This window comes from Podarcis raffonei, chromosome 12, assembly GCF_027172205.1.
Source record: "Podarcis raffonei isolate rPodRaf1 chromosome 12, rPodRaf1.pri, whole genome shotgun sequence".
Classification (NCBI taxonomy): Eukaryota; Metazoa; Chordata; class Lepidosauria; order Squamata; family Lacertidae; genus Podarcis; species Podarcis raffonei.
Window position 1 is genome coordinate 53,285,339 of NC_070613.1, and position 22,159 is coordinate 53,307,497.

Sequence of the window (22,159 nt, forward strand, 5' to 3'; positions counted from 1 at the left end):
TCAAAACTAGCAGGAAGTTAAAAATTTACTGGGTTAAATTCTATTTCTAAAAAAACACACACCATAGGTCCAATTCTTCCTTTAATGGTGGTAAGTTAAATCCTGCACAAAGAACCATAAGCGGACCTTGTACTTATTTAAGAAAAGAACAAACAAATCTGATATGTCCAGGCTTTCCTTTTCCTATGCTAATCGGAAAAACGTCCAACAGAACATTATTTGGGTTAAAACTCCAAAGAGCAGAAAGATTAAGCAAAGAAATAATGAATAGCCAGTTATAGCAGGGTTGTCATATGCCCAGGTGTTCCCGGACATTTCCTCTTTTTGGGGGGCCAACATGCCCATTTGGGTGGATTTTTACATTTTATATGAAATATCTGGGTTGGGGTTTTTTTTATTGGTTTGTTTGATTGATTGATGGGGGGGGGCGTGTGCATGCTCGGGAGGGTGCAGTGCCGTGGAAGCAGAAGTGCTGCAGCGACTGCGAGGTCTGGAGCGAAGATCAGGTAGGAGCTGTGGTCCTGCCTCTGCTGCCAACCGGTCACCAGCATCGCTGCCAGGCCTGTGTGTCTTTTCCCCCAGCTTGGGCTGGCTGTGGCATGCAGATTAGTTCTGCACGTCGAAGCTGCTGCCAGCCCAAGCTGGGAAAGAGGCGTGTGGGCCTGGCAGCGGCGGTGCTGCTGCCTCCACCAGGAAGAACTTTCTGACAGTAAGAGCAGTTTTTAAGCAGAGGTTGAATCTGTCATAGATGCTTTCGTTGAGATTCCTGCATTGGGGTCCCTTCGAACTCTACCATTCTATGATTCTATGAAGGCTCCCTGTCACTGGCATACAGTATTGTGAACATGGGCTATTATAAAGACTTCCTTCCTTGCAAATTCAGCCAACTCAGAATTCTGCTGCTCATCTTTTGCCAAGGAATGAATATAGGGAATGCATGTGCTCAGTCAACTGCACTGGTTGCTCATTTGCTTATAGGTAGACTCCAAGTACTGATCTATAAAGCTAGGCTCAGTATTCTTTAGGAAATTCATTTAAGCGTACAGTGAGTCTGGGACTAGAAGCTTAAGGAATTTAGCCTGTGCACTATCACTTAACTCTGGATAGGGAGGGAACTGCAGAGACCAGCCACAGAATCCTTCTTGCACCAATAGGCCAAAACAGGTCAGAAAACACTCCCTAAACTTCATAAAAGCAAACAGACCAGCCCTCCTCATTTATCTGCAGTTTGTTAACTTATCTGGTTTTATGTTTAACAAATCCAAAAGTATTCATTTCAACGGTGTTATGCTGATATTTTGTTAAATTGTTGAAATGCTGTAATTCTATTATTTAACTGTTTTCCTAAGTTAGTATGGATTTCAGTGGGTTTATACATTTTAATATTATCCTCTGTTTGGTAACTTTAAGCCATAGTTTTCCACAGAAAGAAACAATTATAAATGTTCAGCTGAAACTGAATGAAATGGTTTTGCTGACTGTAGCCAGCCTTTGTGATCTCATCTGCACTTCCGCTGCAGAAGGGCTGAGTTTAAATATTAATTATTATATTAATGCTACTGTTCATTGTTGTTTTATAGTTTTATTTGCTTCCTAACTTGTCATTAGTATAACAGATATAGGCCCTTTATAAATATTAATGAATGCAGTGCCCATATACTTGCATAAGTATATATAGTTTGAAACCAAAGCTATTGGCCTGATTTGATTCTTGCTTTTTCTCCATTTAAAATAAACAGAATTTGAGGCAATGGTGTTCAGTCCACAGAATAACAGAGCTGTGCTTGTTTATCACAACAGTCTGCAGTCACAATCTCTAGGCACGAAAGTCCTTCAGCACTAACAAAAATTATCCCATTCTGGTTTCATAATATGGCAGCATTTACTTCTTCCAAACCCTTGTTCAGCTTTTTAAACAAATATAATCCTAATCACACCAAACAATGGTTATGTCTGGATATTATGCTAAACAAAGGTTTACTGCAGGAGTAGGAAACCTCTGGAATTGGGGCCAAATGACCCCAGGACTCACCCCAGGCCATACCCCTACCTGACCCCACTTCACACCCTTCATGGGTGTTTTGCATAGCTGGAATGTATCCTTGACCTTCAATAATTCCTCTTGCTTACCAGGATGCAGGTGTGTGTGTGTAGAAACAGCTGACTTGTGTGGCATGAATGCAGCGTACCATACAAAGCATCATATCATTACCTTACTCACATTTTGCCTATGGCCCCCACCCATACTGGCAAACTACTCTGGAAGGTTGTCCATTACAAAATGTGGTTCTCAGGCTGAAAAATGTCTCCTACCCCTGGTTTAAGCATGTTGTCAATGAACCTAGTTGAGGTGTGGGCTTATATGCTTCCCCTTCTCAATCTTTTTTAAAATTTTTAAAAATACAATTTTATTGAATAATACAATCAAATTTCCAGATATATCTGCAAAAACACAATTATTTACATATTTGCCAAACATATACTGTGAAAAAGGATAAAAGATAAGAAAAAATGAAAAAAGAAAAGGAAAGGGGAAAAAAGGAAAAATTTAATTAAAATATCTTAAAAGACTTCCACCGCCTAAACCACACTTCTTTTGTTATTTATGCTTCCCCTTCTCGTTTCAGGGCTGCCATGAGGAATTCAAAAGCTTTACTTCTCTTTCTCATTAGTCACAATTTAGAGTTTCAGCCAAGCTGTAAACTGTGGATTATGTTGAACTATGGTTAAAGTTGGCTCGTTTTAAACAAACAAAAGTTTACATAAATGAAGGTTTGTTGGTCCAGATTACATATGACAAATCATGGTTAAGTAAAAACTTCTGAAGTTATAATAATAATAATAATAATAATAATAATAATAATAATAATATCTTTATTGTCATTGCCCCCTCTCGGGGACAACGAAATTACTTGGCTGCTCCATAAAAACACTAATTAAACAATACAGTATAGTACAGCAAGGAAGATTAGATGACTTTCAAAGTCCAGGCTTCCCATTCAGGGCCGAGATCGCTCTGGAGAAGAAGCTGTTCTTAAGACGGCTCGTTCTTGTCTTCATTGTCCTGTATCTCCGTCCCGACGGCAGGAGCTCGAAGAGACAGTGACCAGGATGCGATGGATCTTTTACTATGTCCAGTGCCTTCCTATGGCACCTTGTAGCATAGATCTGCTCTAAGGTGGAGAGTGGGCAGCCAACAATGCTCTCTGCTGCCTTAACAACTCTGCACAACCTCATCCTGTCCTGGGTAGTACAGCTTCCGTACCACACACATAAGCCATAAGTAAGCACGCTCTCAATGGCACAGTGATAGAAGGCAAGCAGCAGTTTCTGCGGAAGATGGTTTTTCCTTAAAATTCTCAAAAAGTACAGTCTCTGCTGCGCCTTCTTCACAAGCCCCCTTGTGTTGACACTCCAGGACAGATCCTCTTGTAATTCAATGCCCAAAAATCTGAACGTTGTTACCCTCTCCACACAGACCCCATCAATCAAAAGTGGCTGGACATTGCTCTTCTGTCTCCTGAAGTCCACCACAAGCTCCTTTGTCTTCCTTGTATTTATGAGCAAGTTGTTAGTTCTGCACCACTCTGTCAGCCGCTCCACCTCATCTCTATAATCCGTTTCGCCCTCCCTTTCAGAGATGAGCCCAATCACGGTTGTGTCATCTGCAAATTTGACAACCCTATTACTAGGGTGAGTAGCGACACAGTCGTACATGTAGAGAATATAAAGGAGCGGACTGAGTACGCATCCCTGTGGTGTTCCTGTGTTAGTCTTAAGCATATTAGAGGTATAAGGGCCCAACCGAACCCTCTGGGGGCGGTCTGACAAAAAGTCCAATATCCACTCACAAAGTGATAACGGAAGCCCCAGATCTTCCTCTCCTTCTGATTGTCTGAGAGGGACACATGAACCAAGACTCACCCTAGCTCTTTCACATTACACTAAACTATGTTTTAGCATGCTGTTCAAACATGGAGAAAGGTTAAGAAACTTATATATGGCCTAGTGAGGCATCATAATTGACAAAACAAAGTTACAGACATTGCTACACCATCAGGGGTCAGGGCACCCAGACTCGGTGTGCCAACAGACAGAAAACAAAAACAGCTACAAATCACAATTTGAATGTATGTTTGAAACACTCTGGTTTCCGTCATGGTGTTCTGTTGCTCCAGAAGTGGTTTAGTCATGCTGGCCACATGACCCAGAAAGCTGTCTGTGGACAAACGCCGGTTCCCTTTGCCTGAAAGCGAGATGAGCACCACAATCCCATAGTTGTCTTTGACTGGACTTAACCGTCCAGGGGTCCCTTACTTTTACTGAAATCTTAAACTATAGTGTGGGATCAAAATCATGTTTAACACTAGCTAATCTTTGGCATGGTGTCTGAACTGAGTCACAGTTAGAAGTAAGGCCCACTAAAATACAGTGGTACCTCGCAAGACGAATGCCTCGTAAGACGAAAAACTCGCAAGACGAAAGAGTTTTTTGAGTTGCTTCGCAAGACGAATTTCCCTATGGGCTTGCTTCACAAGACGAAAACGTCTTGCAAGTTTGTTTCCTTTTTCTTAAAACCGTTAATACCCAGGGTGCATTGCTTGAAGAGGTGCAGTTGCGACTTGACTTCGAGGAGCAACTCATAGCACGCGGTGTGGTAGCCTTTTTTGAGGTTTTTGAAGACTTTGGTGATTTCTGAAGCTTTTCCAAAACTTCTTTTGCAGCCATTTGGTAAGTTAAAACTTTTAAAAGCTGTGCTGCGATGGGGCCCAAGAAGACTGCTGCTGCAGAGGCCGGCGAGAGGAGGAAGGAGAAGGTTACGCTGGAAATGAAGAAGGAGATCATCCGGAAGCACGACGGTGGAATGCGTGTGACAGACCTCGCCAGGGAGTACGGGAGGAATCCATCGACCATCGGGACCATCCTGAAGATGAGGGAGAAGATCCTTGCGACTGATGTAGCCAAGGGAGTCACCAGGATCGTGAAGAACCGCCCAGTTGTTCTGGAGGAGGTGGAGAAGTTGCTGCTCATCTGGTTAGAAGAGAAGCAGCGTGCAGGGGACACAGTGACTGAGGCCGTCATTTGTGAGAAGGCCAAGGCCTTGCACGCAGACCTCGTCCGGCAACAGCCAGGAACCTCAGGCGAGCCAGAAGTCTTCAAGGCAAGCAGAGGCTGGTTTGACCGGTTCAAGACGAGATCTGGAATCCACAGCGTGGTCAGGCATGGAGAGGCTGCCAGTTCTGATGTTCCTGCGGCTGAAGACTTTGCAGCGGAGTTCCTGTAGGTTGTGACGACGGAGGTCTACGTTCCACAGCGGCTGTCCTCCAAAGAACTGAGGGACATTTGCCAGAAGTGGAAAGATGTGCAGGCTTTTGTACAGCGGCACCACCCTGACAAGGACCTGACACGTGACCTTGCGAACACTTTTGATACGAGGGTCATGTCGTCTTTCAGGGAGGTGCTGAAAAGGTGGATGAAGCAGCAGACCATGGACAGGTTCTTCAGCAAGAAGCAAAGAGTGGAAGAGGAACCTTCTTCGAGTTGTCCCCCAGAGTCTTAGAAAATGTATGTACAGTACTGTACACTTTGGTGATTTTTAAACTTTTTTTGACCATAGGAACGCATTAATTGATTTTCAATGCATTCCTATGGGAATCCGTGCTTCGCAAGACAAAAAATTCGCAAGACGAAAAAATTCACAGAACGAATTAATTTCGTCTTGCGAGGTACCACTGTAATCATGAATACTACTAAGTTGTATGTCTTCCTACTGTTATTCCTCATTTCATCAACCTGGAAATAGCAGTGTTACTACTTACTGACTTCCCGAAGAATTGTGAAGTTTAAGGAAACAGTGCACAATTGTGATTCCTTTAAGTAAAGTCTTTTTCTAACATTATGCCTTTGTTCCAAGCCTATGCCAGCATATTCTTTGTGTTCCATCATGACATCACTGTTTCTATAGGAACTAGTCTACTAATATGGGAAAGCAAACAAGCTTCAGCAGCACACACAGATAAGCTAATGTAATATATACATTATTGATTATTCCATTTCTGACCACTGTAGAAATTTGCCTCTTTAGAAACTAAGTAGTACATACACAATTCAAGCACAGAAGAAGGCTGAGGGTATTCCTAAATTTACTACCAAACAGAGTACAGTGGTACCTTGGGTTATGAACTTAATTTGTTCCGCAGGTCCATTCTTAACGTGAAACCGTTCTTAACCTGAGGTGCACTTTCGCTAATGGGGCCTCCTGCTGCTGCCATGCTGCTGGCGTGCGATTTCCATTCTCATCCTGGGGCAAAGTTCGCAACCTGGAGCAACTACTTCCGGGTTAGTGGAGTTCGTAACCTGAAGTGTTTGTAACCTGAGGTACCACTGTATTATGATGCTTGCATAATAATGAAACCAAGGAGGCACAGAGCAAATAGAACAAATAAATAAGGAGACCCAATAAAAGCTATAATCTATGCTGTGGGATGTTTCAACCTCTGCAATTAGAATCAAACTGGTAACAGCATACTTATCTAACAACATCAAGGAATAGAATGCACAAATTATATTTTGGCTACAATTGTGGATTTTGTGATATTGTCAGAGGTGGGCTGCGTTAGGTCTTGTTAGAGGCTTGATGCAGCTTAAACCTCATCTCCTTGGAGTCTCTCAGTGGTGGGTGGGTGCTTTTCCTTTCTGCAGGAGAGCAGTAACGGAGGGGGGAGAAGCAAAAGGAATAGCATAGATTTGGAAAGAAAAGCTATTTAGAAAATGAAGCATTGCCTCAGTGTAGGACATACAGCAGCAATTGACAGGGAACACTTTCTGGGATGTAATGCAGAGGCGAGCCAAGAAAGAAATGGGTACTGAGGGAGGAAGAAAGGGAGCTCAACGATGAGAAGAATCTCAGTCCTCCTATATTAGGAGTCATGGACTCACCAAAACCCCTCTGAAAGTTTGGGAGCTTTGATGGCACTCATAAATTGGCTGCTCACATCTGGGGGAGAGATTACAGAACAAGGAGGACCCCATAAATATAGAATTTGGAGAATACAAAAAGGACATGCAGTAAAATTTGGTAGTTGCTGTTCAGGGTTCCAGGCAACCTGCCATGCTTTCTTCCAGGAAAACCTACCCTATTCCTCATGGCCCCTGGTTTTCTGACACACACACCCCAGTTGGCTAGCGGTTTGGACCTACATGCAGGCTCTGCTGCCCTCGTATGGCTGTCTCCCCCCCATTTTTTTCCTCTCTGGTTGCCCAGAGCTTGCTGATACCTCCCCCTGCAAGGATGATGCCATTTCGGCTACAAAGGTTTGACACACAGTTACTTCTCATCACTGAAGTTTGGTTGCAACAACTTTCTTTCTTTCCTTCCTCTTCACAAATCTTCAAAGAAATACCAGCTCCCATCAAGTGTGCAAATGTATATCTTTCTGATTATTTTAGAGTATATAAAAAAAAATCATGGGTCCCCCACCAGCCAGTCCTTTCAATGCAAATTTACAGGTGGAGCTTTCCACAGTCATGAACCTGAAGGACAGAATTAATTAACTGTGGATGAATTAAACCAGGGTGAAGGAAGCACATGTTTTGCCCTCAAATTCCATATGGGATACTTAGAAAGTCTTATGTGCATACAGACACCCCAGGGCAATCCACATTAGGCAGAGACTGCAATTCATGAACATTCACTAAGGAGTACATTTGAATTATTCATGGACAGTGCTGGGCTGCACCAACTTTGCTTAGAAGCCAGCCTTGCCAGCTTCAATAAACTTCATTCCCTAAGAAAGTGAGTACAAGATTATGGCCAGATCCTATGCACACTCGCTCACAAGCAACTCCAACTCTGATCATGGAACTTACTTCCAAATAAATGCTTGTAAAGGTGATATCCAGATACTTTTGAACCATTTTCTATGGCTTTTTAAACAGGGGAGGGGCAATATTGGTTTGTTTTGGTTTTACTACATATTTTGAATTCTCATTTTGTATTTCTCTGTTGTGAACCACCCTGAAATCTTCGGGTGAAGGGCGGTATGCACATTTAATAAATAATGTTAAGGATGATAATAATAATAAGGCCCAAGAAGCTCCACTAATTTCCATGTGGCCAGCAGCTAACCAAATAAACCGACGCCTAAGCATGGCCAGTCCAGAAGCAGGTGTCCCTGAATTGAGTTTGACGGGAGACCAATTATTTGTTTATTTCAGAAAACTTATACACCGCTTGACCGCGAGAAGGGGGGGGGGGGACGAAAACCGAAAAGCAACCGCTCGAAGCGCTGCGACGGCAGCGGGCCTTTACTCCCGAGTAAACAGCGCCTCCGCAGCGCGCTCCTACCATCTCTATAATCTTGGTCTTCCTGCCCGTCTTCTTCTTTATGGTGAAGATGTACTGGGCCAGCACCACCCCGCCGACCAGGGCGCACACGCTGGCGCTGGCCACCGCTCCCATCCTGGCCACGGCGCTCTTGTCCATGGCGGCGGAAACCTCTCGCCACGCTCCGGCCTCGCGGGGTGAGGGGGAAACCCAGAGGGAGAAGAAGCCTTACGTTCAGGTCGCGGAGGCGGGCAAGAGCCCCGCACTGCCTCACGCCGGTCTTCCTCTCAGCCGCTCGCCTTCCTCTCTCTCCCTCTCCGTCGGCGGCGAGAGCGGGCGAGCGCGCATGCGCCACCGCCAACCGTCGAGATGAGCGGCCGTTGGCCCCACGCGCGCTCTCTCTTGACAGTTGAGGCGGGAGAAACCATTCCGACTTACGGGACGGGGGTGGTGGCCCTCTTTTCTCTCTCTCCTCCGCGAGACAAAACGCCGGCAATTAGGAGAGGAGGTTGCGGAGGGAGGTTGGTCCTTTTACGCCGCTAAGCGGGACAGGGGACGGGGACGGACGCTGGGCGTTTCCTCTCCTCCTAATAGTACAGTCCAACCGAAGGCTCGCAGAGACTACATCCCCCAGCATGCTTTGCGTCTGCTAGAACGCAGCTGCCGTGCACTTTCTGCTCTCTCCTCAGCGCCTTTCTCGGACGGCAGGAGGGGGCGGGGCCGGCGTTGGTTGCTGAGGCGCTATGACAACGGGAGCAAAAATGGCGGCGGGCAGAGCTGGCTAGGGAGTACCTGAGGCGTTCTTCCAACAGACACCCCCCCATTCCTTCCTTGTAATAACAGCTTCTGCTTGGCGTAGTTCTCCCCCCTCCCGCTCCCCTATCCATCCATCTCTCTCTCTCTTTATTTGCGTCTTTGCTTATTTCCCTCATGGGTCCCGTTAGCATCCTCCTTCCCCAAAGGTAGCGCCGCGAGAGGGTGCTTGTGACCAGGACGTCGGCGCCCTGTCTCGGCCCCCCTGCCAGGCAAACGGCGCTCTTGCGGCCCGTGAGGGAGTCTCGGGATGAGGCGCTCGCCTTAATGCGCAGCCGGCTCCCTGCTGTGGATCTGCGGGAGGAGGGCGCAGGTGAGGAGAAGAAAAGGGTTTCCCAATGTTGGGAATAGTCAGGTAAGTTAACGCCTTACATCCTTTCAAATGTGTTTGGAGGAGTGTTGTGTTTTCGTTACTGTTACGTATTTTGTGTTTTTATCTTGTGTGTTTATGCCGTGAACCAGCCCTGAGATCTCCAGTTGAAGAGCAATGTACAAATTCAATGAATTTAATAATAATCAAGTAAATAAAATGAGCACGTGTCTTGTACTGTGCAAAGTAGAAGATCTGCTGCTGGAGACATTGCACTTACCCTGTGCACTTTTTCTCAGAGATGCTGCCAATCTCACTTCCCAAGGTAGGAAGTGTGCATAAAGGCTGCAGCCTTGCAACCCGTTCAGTGTGTCCAGGTGAGCTTGCAAATAACAGCGCATAGGACTGCCGCCTTAAGGTTGCGGTTCTGTGTACACTTTCCTGCACATCTGTCCCATGGAACTCGGTGCAAATTCTCAGTACAAATGCTTTGGGTTGGGCTGCAGGGATAAATAAGCATAATGGCAACAAAACTCATGCACGGGAAAGAAGATATACCTGTGTGTACTATTTCTACAACACCAGGGTCTAGGGAATACCTCTATGCGGTGGACATTGCTGTTTCATTCAGAATGTTCAGGACATCAACTGCAAACTGAGCAATTTCCTAAAAGGTTTTTGCATTCTTTTGAGACAAGTGATATGTTAGCTGTATTTGCCTAGATTGTGCTTTAGATGTTTATGCAAAAAAAATTCTCTCCTTAGGTCTTTCCAATGCACAATAAGAGTACTTGAAGAAGCTGGCAAATTGTTTTTAGCATGCATTGCTGTAAATGCATTAATATGTGTAACCTAGTGTTGCTAAGCTAAGGCAAGGATTACTGAATCTCTAGCCTCTTTTCCTTTACTGTGTTCCAGTTAACTGCAGGCAGGTATTAGTGCAACCTATTTGTGTCTTACTGGATTCAGTTCCTTAGCTTGTGTCATAAGGGCAATTCAAGGCGATTAAAGTAGAGGAATAAATGCCTGCCTGTATATTGCTTCATTCCTATTTCATCATTGCCATGATGCTCCTCTCCAATCCTACTCACTGTCAGTCAGTCAGCATTCCATGGCTACTGAGCCCACTCAGTCCCCATTGGATTGTCTGTGGGTTTGTCCCCACCCAATCTTTTCTTGTAAAGATCTTTTGTATTTATGCAAACATTGGGGTTCTCCCAGTCTTACAGATTCCTCCCTCTCATGGATGTGTGACTTCATTTATGTACTATTTTGGCTACATAAGCAATGGCACTCACAGCTTGAACACTGGAAATAAAAAGTGAATTGCGCTTATTTATTATATAGCACCTTCAGTGTACATATGCTAAGCTCCAAAATAGCTCTGTGCTTGAGCAGAACACACACCTTTGGATAATATGTTGCTGATTTGCCTTTCCAAATGCAACCCTTTATATCATGTTGAGTCCTGTTCCAGAGTGGCCATCAACCTTCAGGAACAGCCTTGCAAGACCACAGTGGGAAAGTTCTGTTGCATAAATTGAACTTCACACATGGCTCTATGGATGCTGTGATTAAAGAATGACATAGAAATATTAGCAGCTCCTGCTGGGGTTTTTTCTGTTTGTTTGTCCCAGGTGATTTTGAAGGAAATTTCAATTGTACAAGATAGATTGTTCTACTAGCCTGTTTGAGAGATAAATATACATTATTATAGCTTATTCTACCCAACTGCAGTGGTCACGGTTCCATGGGCAGCACAGTACCCATTGTTTGCTTTGATCATACTGTCATTAAGCTTCTCATTTAATAAATAAGAACAAAGCGACTAGTTGTTAACATTTAGTGGCATATGTTGTTAGAGTTTGGTGTGTATATTTGCTGTATGTGGCCATGATTTATAATTCCTTCACCCCGTGAAGGATTCCCGCCCACCTGCCTGCATCTATAGTGTATCTCAAATTGCTTTCGAAGCCCTATTTGGAATGTGAAATTAGGTGGATTTTACATCACCTTATTTCTCCCCCTCTCACTAGGGCTGAAGGAGAATGTCTTTATTTAAAGCCCGTGACTGGTGGTCTACAGTGGTGGGCAACAAAGAAGAATTTGATCAAGGATGTTTATGTGTTGCAAATGTTGACAATAGCAGCAGTGGACAAGGTAAACGGACTAAAATTATTGTGAAACTCTACACAGAGGCTGCAATCCCAAGCATATTTAGTGGGAAACACTTTCTGGTAATCTTAAAAAGGTTTAATTTTGAGGAGATGTGCTTAGAATTGAGATTTAATTCTGGAACTCTATATGCAATTTGATGCCCATATTTACATGGAAGTGCCACAGACTTCAGTAGAGCTTATTCCCAAGGAAGCATACATTGCATTGCAACCTTAAAGTTCCATCCTGTGTAGGAATAATGAGTCACCACATTTTCAATTGTGTAAGCTTCACTTAGTATTTGAATATGTTTGTTTTTCAGATAAAATAATTGTGGGCAGTTATACAGGGTTCCTTAGACTCTACAATCCCCATCCTATGAAACCTGGAGATGCTGTGCAAGCTGAAGATTTGCTCTTGGAAGTGCAGTTACCTGAGCCAATACTTCAAGTGGAAGTAGGAAAATTTGTTTCGTAAGTAAACAGTCAGTGTTGCCGCTAATGATCTTATTAATTGGGAAACTCTGAGTGAGTTTATCATTGGAGTCAATTTACTCTCTAAGGATTGACCTGGTTTATTTTATGAAGTGCCTTGGGGTTATATTGGAACAATTATATATATAGAATCGAAATATGGATTTTGGCACATTTGTTTTTGAGTTGTCCTGTGGCATTTTCCCAATCCTCAAGGTCATTATATCTGAACCATGTATAATACTTATCTTTTTAATTAATTATAGTATGTATATGCAACTTTTGAGGCAAACTTCATAAAGCAGTTTAAATAGCTTTGTTACAAATAGGCTACTAAAGACAGGCTACCAAAAAACAGTATTTTTTTTTTAAAAACTAGATTCTCCTCTATGGTGCAAGATGGTTCTCAGGTAAGCCAGTGGTGGTAGTTTAAAGATACAGAAGCTACTTCAACTGGAACACCAGGATCTAGATGAAGGGCAGCTGTCTGAAAAACCATGACACTTAAAATTTTGAGATGCCCTCATCTGGAGGGCAGTTTAAATATTAAAATAATTGATGACAACCATAAATAAGTGCCAAAGGAAACATAATGCAATTAATATCGACCCATTTGCAAGCAAGCTCTCTCTTTTTTCAATCTTTTCAAAGAATATTGCATGTTTGCCTTTGCTGTCTACAACTGGGTACTTGTTTGAATACTGTAGAGCTGTCCCTTGTGTCCTCTGTCTTCTTGTAGAAAGGCAACTGTCTTGCATGCATATCATAAAAGGATAAGTGAGAATTTTATTTCTAATACTTGTGAAGACAATATATATTTTAAAAGGTGCTAATAATTTGACAGGCATTAACATGCAAAGACAAACATGTCAAAAATATTGAGTGTGAAAACTCTTTCATGTCTACTATATAGCACAGGTTCTTAACCAAAGTTTACTAGAATTGTTGCTAGTTTATTAGCCTCAGAGTAATGTACTTTTCTTAATGGTTGACTCATATTTTCTATTCTTTTCTTCCCTTGCAGTGGTATAGAACTGTTACATCTGGCTGTATTACACCCTAAAAAATTGTGTGTATATGCTGTCTCAGGTAAAAAAGGGGGGCTCTTCAGATTATGGTGACAACTTTTTCTCTTTCTCTATTCTCCACACAAGTAAAAAATTGCATATTCTGATCTGCTAATACCAAGTTAATTTTGAAATTATAAAAAGGTGTATAGTATGGGATTGGTCTTCGCCCACTTTGTCTCTTTGTCTCTGTGCTACTGAAAAGTAACTTTTGTCAAGTAAATACAAAGTAATAGAAACAAACTAGGTAAAAGGAATAGTTAAAATACATCAAAACACATTTAGAGCCAGCAATTAAAATACATACAGTTTGCTCTGACAGCAGCCCAGTGATCAGCATCCTATGCGCACCATAGTTTTCCAGAGGCATGTCTGAAGCGATGAAAGGTATAATACCTAGAAAAGGGCCATAAGTAGGATGGCCCAAGGTCACCAAGGAGTTTGGTTTAAAGACCTGAAAGAGAATATAACTGGAGAACATAATAGGGGAGTCCTGGCAATGAGGAATAAAGCTTGAGGATGTATTTGCTTAGTCCTTTTTTTTTTAACAGAACAGTAACTATGACAATAAGGGACGTGGGTGGCGCTGTGGGTAAAAGCCTCAGCGCCTAGGCCTTGCCGATCGAAAGGTCGGCGGTTCGAATCCCCGTGGCAGGGTGTGCTCCCGCTGCTCGGTCCCAGCGCCTGCCAACCTAGCAGTTCGAAAGCACCCCCGGGTGCAAGTAGATAAATAGGGACCGCTTACTGGCGGGAAGGTAAACGGCGTTTCCGTGTGCTGCGCTGGCTCGCCAGATGCAGCTTGTCACGCTGGCCACGTGACCCGGAAGTGTCTCCGGACAGCGCTGGCCCCTGGCCTCTTGAGTGAGATGGGCGCACAACCCCAGAGTCTGTCAAGACTGGCCCATACGGGCAGGGGTACCTTTACCTTTTAACTATGACAATGAATAGCATGCAAGTCGTTTTAAATGAACAACTAACCTGCTAGTAAATGGCAGTATTTTAGCGGTTCTGTAGGCTTCCAGGTTTGCTTTCCTTATTTGGCAGAGGCCAGTGCCATAAGTAGCAAATATATATCTTAACCACGAGAACTGCAGCACCAACAAGAAATCTTAGTCTTGTGGAAGGCCGCAATATATAAAAATTATTCATGTCAGACAGATGAGTTCCAAAATAATGAATATAGTACTAAGTATGAATTGACATTAATATTGGACTATAATAATATATTTTGAGGTTATATTTTCACCATGGGTATGCCAGTGTGGTGTAGTGGTTAAGAGCTGTAGTCTTGTAATCTGGTGAACCGGGTTCGCTTCCCCGCTCCTCCACATGCAGCTGCTGGGTGACCTTGGGCCAGTCACACTTCTTTGAAGTCTCTCAGCCCCACTCACCTCACAGAGTGTTTGTGGTGGGAGAGGAAGGGAAAGGAGAATGTTAGCTGCTTTGAGACTCCTTCGGGTAGTGATAAAGCGGGATATCAAATCCAAACTCTTCTTCCTCTTCTTCTTCCAAGTGGCTGGTAAACAGATGCTCTCCTGTCTTTACAGAGTGTAAAGGACATGTGGCAACGAGAGTAGAAGAACAGAAAGAGATTTCTTAACATTAAAATGTTGGCATAGCAATTAACATATTGTGTGAGGAAAATGTATCTCACTTTGCTTAGGTCATTTGATATGTATATACTCTTTGAAATGCCATCCTGTTAAATATTAGAGAGGTGCTGTCTCTGCTGTCTTTTTGGCTTCTCCTGAAGAGCCTCCTTGTCCAAGAAGCCTTTTAAGTAAAGACCTTTCCCAGTCTGCATCTGTATTGAATTTGTTTTTATATATTTTAATTGTTATCTTGTTTGTGTTTGCCGCCCTGGGCTCTTTTGGGAGCAACGGCAGGATATACATTTGATAATAAATCAAATAATAAGTATAGCATTCTGGCATGCTCCAAATATGACATTTTTTACGGTGTAAAGTATAACTCAATGGAATCTTGATCCTAACATAAGTATCATTATTAAAACAATAGTCTACAATTGCAATATAATCACAGCACAATATCTTGGGCAACATACTTAACACAGGAATGGGAAAATCCTACATATATGATACCTTCTCTATATTTAATAGGAAGCCGGGGAAACATTGACCATGGGAACCAATATCAGCTAAAGCGTATGTACGAGCACAATCTTCAGAGAACAGCCTGCAACATGACTTATGGGCCATTTGGAGGCATAAAAGGTAAATTCTATATTATTATTGGTCTACTTTATGTTGTCTATAGAACTCATATGTAATTTTGACAAAATGCAGATTCTTCCTGATTTTGACTGTTTTAGGAGGCAGAATCAAGGACGTCTTATGACAAAGTGATTAACGCTGCAATCCTAACCCCACGTATCTGGGAGTAAGACCTACTGAATTCAGCAGAACTTCTTTCTGAATAGGCTTAGTTAGGATTGCACTGTGAATTATGAGATTAGTGCCTCCTTAAAGGTAAAGGTACCGCTGCCCATACGGGCCAGTCTTGACAGACTCTAGGGTTGTGCGCTCATCTCACTCTAGAGGCCGGGAGCCAGCGCTGTCCGCAGACACTTCCGGGTCACGTGGCCAGCATGACGAAGCTGCTCTGGCAGGCCAGAGCTGCACACGGAAACGCCGTTTAACTTCCCGCTAGTAAGCGGTCCCTATTTATCTACTTGCACCCGAGGGTGCTTTTGAACTGCTAGGTTGGCAGGCGCTGGGACCGAGCAACAGGAGCGCACCCCGCTGCGGGGATTTTAACCGCCGACCATGCGATTGGCAAGTCCTAGGCGCTGAGGTTTTACCCACAGCGCCACCCACGTCCCTAGTGCCTCCTTACTACGTACAAAAGATGATGCTGTTTGCCTGTCTTGTGGTCATACTTCCTTAGAGGTAGAATATATTTTTTTTAAACTATAAGAGCCACATTTGCTAGAATATGTGAGAGTGAATCAGTTCTTCTGATACATTGTTAACATGTGAGGATGAGTGCACTAGCTCTGCCCCCCGCCATCATTCTGTCTGTCCTCCACAAATTGTAAGATGAGCTTCTAAAGTGGAGCGTCTCCTGTACTTGTTTTTTGGCCATAATATGATCCTTTCATGTTAATATTAGTTGTACAGCAAGAAGCCTGCTTCTGACTACATAAGGTAGAATATGAATTACAGTTTTACGTGATGTGCATTAACAAATTTAACCACTAGAGGTCTCTGATGTGTTTCAGCCAGAATTGAAATGAAATAAAAATGTTTAAAAATATAGCCCCTTGTTTCAGTCATAGGCAATGAACGTACAGGAAAGTGCGCATCTCCTTGTGAACAGTGCCAGAATAATCAGAACCGGTTCAGGAGTTCATAGTTGGCATGTTAACCATGGGGCTGTCTCAGTTAGTGTCAGGACCAACACATGTGGCAAGACGCACATTGAATCTGGTTTTCTGTACAGAGTTTGGGAATGGATGATCTGTGGGTGAGCTAGAAATGTCTGTTGGCCTAATCAGTTTTGACTCTATGACTGCATAAGCTGCACAGGGTGGACGATCCATTAACATGGTCCGTCTCAGGAGGCAGATGGATTAAGATGATTTTCTGATGATCATCTTTTGATAATTCCCTGCTGACTTGGTCAACAGCTCTGCCCCATTAGGTCCTGCTGAAGTCCTGGTCTCCACCTGGAATGAGGGGATGGCTTATCAATATGATCACTTTATGCGTTTATACAATTTTTTATACTGCTTAATATAATAAAAAATCTCTAAGCAGTTTACATAAAAATACAGCAGCATTCAATAAAATGTCTTAAACTGGATAAAAAGAAAACATAACTTCATATCACAAACAAAACTGAGCAGTGTACTATATATATAAACTAACAATCATAGTAAACATGTATTTGTAATGACTATTTAAAGGTAATTTCTGCCTCTGTCTCCAGAGTGTGAATGCTGTCACCAAGAATGTTTTCATCAAGCGACAATCCACTGGTTGGCAAACCAGCGGGTCTCCTCAGGTCTTAAACATTGCCTTGGTCTGTACTGGGGGAGGCAATCTGCCAGGTATCTTGGTCTCAGGTAGTCCACGGCTGTAAATTTCAACGACGATACAGTGAACTTGGCTTGGTAGAACCCCTTGCAGATCTTTCAACACTTGCCACAACATGAGTAATGCCGGGCAGCCTTGCTGCTTAATTTTGCCTTCGTTGTAGCTTCCATACCTGGTAAAAGTGTTCCACACATGCAGTTCATTATGGTGGTCTAATCATGAGGTTAGCAATGTATGGACCACTGTGGCAAAGCTATCCTTGTTCAAGAATGGTTGTAGCTGTTGCACAAACTAAAGTTGATACTAAGTACTCGGAGCCACTGAGGTCACCTGTGCGGTCTGTCCATGTCGTTCCTGGACCATTTCCTGGACGCAGTAGTGAAATTGATGAGGAGAAACAAGCTGAGGTTGAATCCTGGCAAGACAGAGGCATTGTGGGGGAGTGGTCCCGTGTCTAAGAAATTGGACAGTTGCTGAACTTGGATGGGGTTGCACTCCATCTGAAGGAGCAGCTTCAGAATTTGGGGTGCTTATGGATCCAGCTGTGTCACTGGAAGCTCAGATAGCATAATAAATAATACACAATAAAACAAAACAAAAGGGAAAGCCAATAACCCCCTCCCCCAAACATGTCATAAAAGTTGCCCCTCTTTTTGTTACGGCATTGCTTGTAACCATTTGCTTTCTTATCTTGCAACTGAGGCTTAATGCCAAAATCAAGAATTTTGGAGGATAGAAAAACCAGCTCTGTGCTGTTGTACATTCTCAGTATAACATCTGGTGTAAATAACTAGGTTGTAAGTACCATACAAAGATTAGTTAAACCAATTCCTTGTGCTCTGCCAGCATATTCATGCAGGACCTGTACTCTAGCTATGCAGACTTCATTTCTTATGGCTAGGTATTTCTTTAGTCATAATTAGTGATTAATTTGCTTTTATAATATACGTTACACTCGATACGGGTTTCGTTGCACCAGCTATAGGATTTAATGTGATGAAAATAATTTGTCAAGCAACACCACAGTGGAGATCTTTAGTGATCCCAGATTTATGAATGATTCATACTGGCGATTTGTCATCATTGAGTGGACTTGAAATTTGCTAAATTTGTGTTGGGCAGTAGCTCTATCACATGTTGATTTTTAAACATGAAACTATGATCCACTGCAAGATAATAGTAAAATGTTATGGTGGATCAGCCAATTGTGAGAATCAGTCAAGTATCTTTGGCCACTCCATGCTGAAGGTCCGCATCAGATGATGCATATAAAATAGCAGGCAAAGCATGGTATATGAGGTACAGCTGGATGTGTCAGGGCTCTGTTCTCCCCTTAATCTGCCCCTTGCCATGGCACATTGTAACAAGGGGACAAGCTGGGGTTTTGTTATTTCAGAAAGTGAATATTGAATGGGATGTAGCATTTTTATGGTTCCTCTGAAAAATCTTAACACAAGTAGCATTGTAAGGATCACAAGGACTGTTACGCTATTAAAAATATATATAACCGCTCCCAGAATTACACATCTGTTTTATGTTAATCCATGGATCCAGCAAAACAAAAGAGAAATAATAAAAACAATTGTATTTTTAAAACAGTAGAAAAAAGTTACAAGGGGAAGAAAGGCTATAGAAAAGCCAGCTTTTCTCAGCCAAATGTCTGAATCCATTTTACTTTTATTATAGTTCAGCCTGGAGGCAAAGCATGTTTCAGACTTACAACAAAGAAGGTGCTATGAGGAAGAATTCTTCTTAATAGCAAAGTACTACATATGTAAAAACCATGCAGCTTTGTAACAGGAAACTTATAAGAGTGGTAGACTGGGGGTTTACTTTTCCACAATTTTGCAAGGGTGGTTTTTATTAGGTGCTAGTCCAGAAAAAAAGATTATCATCTAAGCTTTATGTTGCAAGTTTAAGTGTATCTTTTACTTCTATTTAAATTAGACACAGATATAAATTTGGTCAATGATTTATCAACTACTTCTTTGCAGAATGGCACTTAACCCTTAATGTAAACAGCTTTTAAACATTGTCTGCTGAGAAATAACAACGGCCCATTGTGTCTTGGGTTTGTGCATACCCTCCATTTCATCTCATCCTGCCCAACCAGAGGCGAGTAGAAGCTTCCACTGCTGGTTTGTAACAAACTGCAGTTTCTCATTTAGTCCGTATACTGAAAATGTAGTTGTTACAAACTGTGAATGGAAGCTTCCAATCTCATCCCCTTCAGTGCAGCAGGTTGCGAATATTGCTTTCAGTGATTGTTAGCAGGGCATGGTCTCCATTTTGTTCAAAGAAACAAATTCAGAGGAAAATTACTCTTTTAAAACTCAGTTTTGTTCTGGAGTACTGTCTTTTTTGTATTTAGTGGAATCTTCGAAAAGCTTTAAGGAGGTTTCTTTTCTTTTAAGTACAATACTAGCTGCTGTTGTCTTTGTCCATGGAGTTTTCTTGGCAGGGATACTGGAGTGGCTTGCCGGTTCCTCCTCCAGGAGGATCACGTTTGGTCAAAACTCTCCACTATGACCTGTTCCCAGCATGAGTTTGACCAAACTGCGGGAGGCAGTGGAGGACAGAGGTGCCTGGCGTTCTCTGGTCCATGGGGTCACGAAGAGTCGGACACGACTAAACGACTAAACAACAACAACAACTAGCTGCTGTGTTGTGATTATACTTTTAGACACAAATATTTCATGTAACTTTGCCCTAAGAATGTCATACAGTCATACCTTGGTTTGCGAACATGATCCGTGTGGGAGGCATGTTTGCAGCCTGAGGAGCTGAGTCTGCGCACGCGCGTGATGCGATTCGGCACTTCTGTGCATGCGCATGACATCATTTTGTGTTTCTGCGCATGCGCGAGTGCCGAAACCCAGAAGTAACGTGTTCCTGTACTTCCGGGTTCGGCGCAGTCCGCAACCCGAAAACACGCAACCCGCAGCGTTCATAACCCGAGGTATGACTGTATTGGATATTTTCTAGCATTACATCACCTTTAGAACTCTGATAGTTCTGATAGAACTCCTCTGTGCTGTGGAGTTTTATGGAATCCTCTGTGCAATGTGTCTGTGGCAGGAGAGGGAGTAATAGGTTGGTTTGATCAGGATCTGGGGTTCTAGAGGAGCCTGAACTACTTACTTGTCCCATTGTTATCAGTCATTATAAGGTACAGCAAAACAATGAATTGAACTTTTGAACCACACAAATGTACTTTTGGAAATCTGCATTATGTTTCTGGTTGCACTATGTTGTTCACTGACCTTGCATCTGTCATCAAGGCAGTTGTGGGCAAAGAATGGAGTTGGACCTTCATCTCTAGACTCATTCCTGCCCTGTGTGTGCCAAGATGGAGGAACTGTCATGGGGAGCGAGGCAGGGCCAGAGGTTAGCAAAGAGATGCTGGGCATATGTGGGCTGAGTTATGGAGTGGGAATGGGCTGAAATGAAGGGTGCAGGAGAAGGGCAATGAAAACCGTTCCCCACCCAAACCATGTTATCCTATGAACCTTTTAGCAGAGGCGAATTTATTCCTGCATTACTGGGGGTTGGACTAGATAACCCTTGGGGTCCCTTCCAACCCTACAATTGTATGATTCTATGATTTAGGGGAGCATGAACAGTTCACCCACGCTGGGTATGGAGCCAAGAGGGTAGCGCAGAGGGTGCTGCAACAGTGACGAACAATGGAAGGTGAGAGGTGTGGGATGCTGAATTTCGGCATTGCTCAGGGCGCCGCTGAAATTTGAAAGCCCAAAGTCTGTCACTGTTTTTAGATAAATGAACACAAGTTCAATTCATGTGGTTTTGATTTGGAAGACCAAAACAATCATACCAATGAGACAGTAGTTGAGAACTATGATCACTATTTCCATGGGGTAGCAAAACCTTTCTTTTTTGGCATTTTGTTACGGAAAAAATCGCTAGAAGAAGTCACTAGTATCACTCAGGTAACCCATGTTCTTTAACTTCAGCAGTAACTTAAGAGGAAATGGAAATATCTTCCCCACTCTTTTTTTTTTTAGAAAAGAGCAAAGCATTAGGATGTATGCCAAAACACTAGAGGGCCCCTTTCAGGTGTTATTGATAGAGACTAGAGGTCTTAAATTGAAAAGGATTTTGAGTTTGAGTGTAGATTTACTGTTCAACCTGAATTATGTTTGAATTTAGCTAAAACTGATTTTTTTGTGGGGGGAATACCTTGGAGTGTTGAAGGTTACAGAAACCAATCATTTTCTCATTGGACTGAAATTATTCCTTGGTTAAGCACACCAACCCTTCCAAACTCCCAAGTTTGTGTCCGTCCTTAAATTTGTTCTCTCTGTTGCACTCTTTGAAGGCTGCAAGGTTCATATTGTAATGAAATCCTGCTACCATCCATTAGATGGGGACAAACAGAAGAATAACTGAGCAGAAGTAAGAATGCTGATGTACAAAACTATCCTGAGTCTTTGTATTGTATACTTATAGACATGGAAATTGGTTTAGCAAATTGTATACAGTACTAAAAAGCAGTTCTGTATTTCATATGCAGAGCATGCTTCCTAAAATATCAACATATTTAAATGTATGTCTGTAATGCTCTGTAGCACTATTTGTATACCTTGGGTTTTCGGGTATTTCCCCAGCCAAGAGGCTGATACTGATGAATTGGAAGAATAGAGAAATGATTCCGCTTAATCAGTGGCTTGACAACATGACAATATTGGCAACATATGAACGGACACATTATAGACACAGACTTTCTTGGGATAAATATAATGATATTTAGAGTGAGATTACATAGTTTTAGGTTATTGATAACTATATGTGTTAAAGGGACGCGGGTGGCGCTGTGGGTAAAACCTCAGCACCTAGGACTTGCCGATCGTATGGTCGGCGGTTCGAATCCCCGCGGCGGGGTGAGCTCCCGTCGTTCGGTCCCAGCTCCTGCCCACCTAGCAGTTCGAAAGCAC

At 42.9% G+C, this 22,159-nt stretch overlaps 2 protein-coding genes across 7 annotated transcripts in view; one reads left to right on the forward strand and one right to left on the reverse strand.

Annotated features, from left to right (window-relative positions):
• Nucleotides 1-8,692, reverse strand: part of NT5C3A (5'-nucleotidase, cytosolic IIIA) — a 28,734-nt gene extending 20,042 nt beyond the window's left edge. The window contains exon 1 of one of the 4 annotated variants that reach the window (XM_053409554.1): nt 8,348-8,692. In XM_053409554.1, coding sequence (XP_053265529.1) covers nt 8,348-8,485 — 138 coding nt within the window. In that variant the 5' untranslated portion in view covers nt 8,486-8,692. The remainder of the gene's footprint in view (nt 1-8,347) is intronic. The other 3 variants (XM_053409559.1, XM_053409556.1, XM_053409558.1) reach the window with 3 other exon arrangements.
• A 449-nt stretch (nt 8,693-9,141) lies between these two features.
• The window catches only part of BBS9 (Bardet-Biedl syndrome 9), a 227,777-nt gene continuing 214,759 nt past the window's right edge, over nt 9,142-22,159 (forward strand). For 2 of the 3 annotated variants that reach the window (XM_053409545.1, XM_053409544.1), the window contains exons 1-5: nt 9,142-9,494; nt 11,486-11,609; nt 11,929-12,079; nt 13,104-13,168; nt 15,267-15,380. In XM_053409545.1, coding sequence (XP_053265520.1) covers nt 11,498-11,609; nt 11,929-12,079; nt 13,104-13,168; nt 15,267-15,380 — 442 coding nt within the window. In that variant the 5' untranslated portion in view covers nt 9,142-9,494; nt 11,486-11,497. The remainder of the gene's footprint in view (nt 9,495-11,485; nt 11,610-11,928; nt 12,080-13,103; nt 13,169-15,266; nt 15,381-22,159) is intronic. The other variant, XM_053409546.1, reaches the window with a different exon arrangement.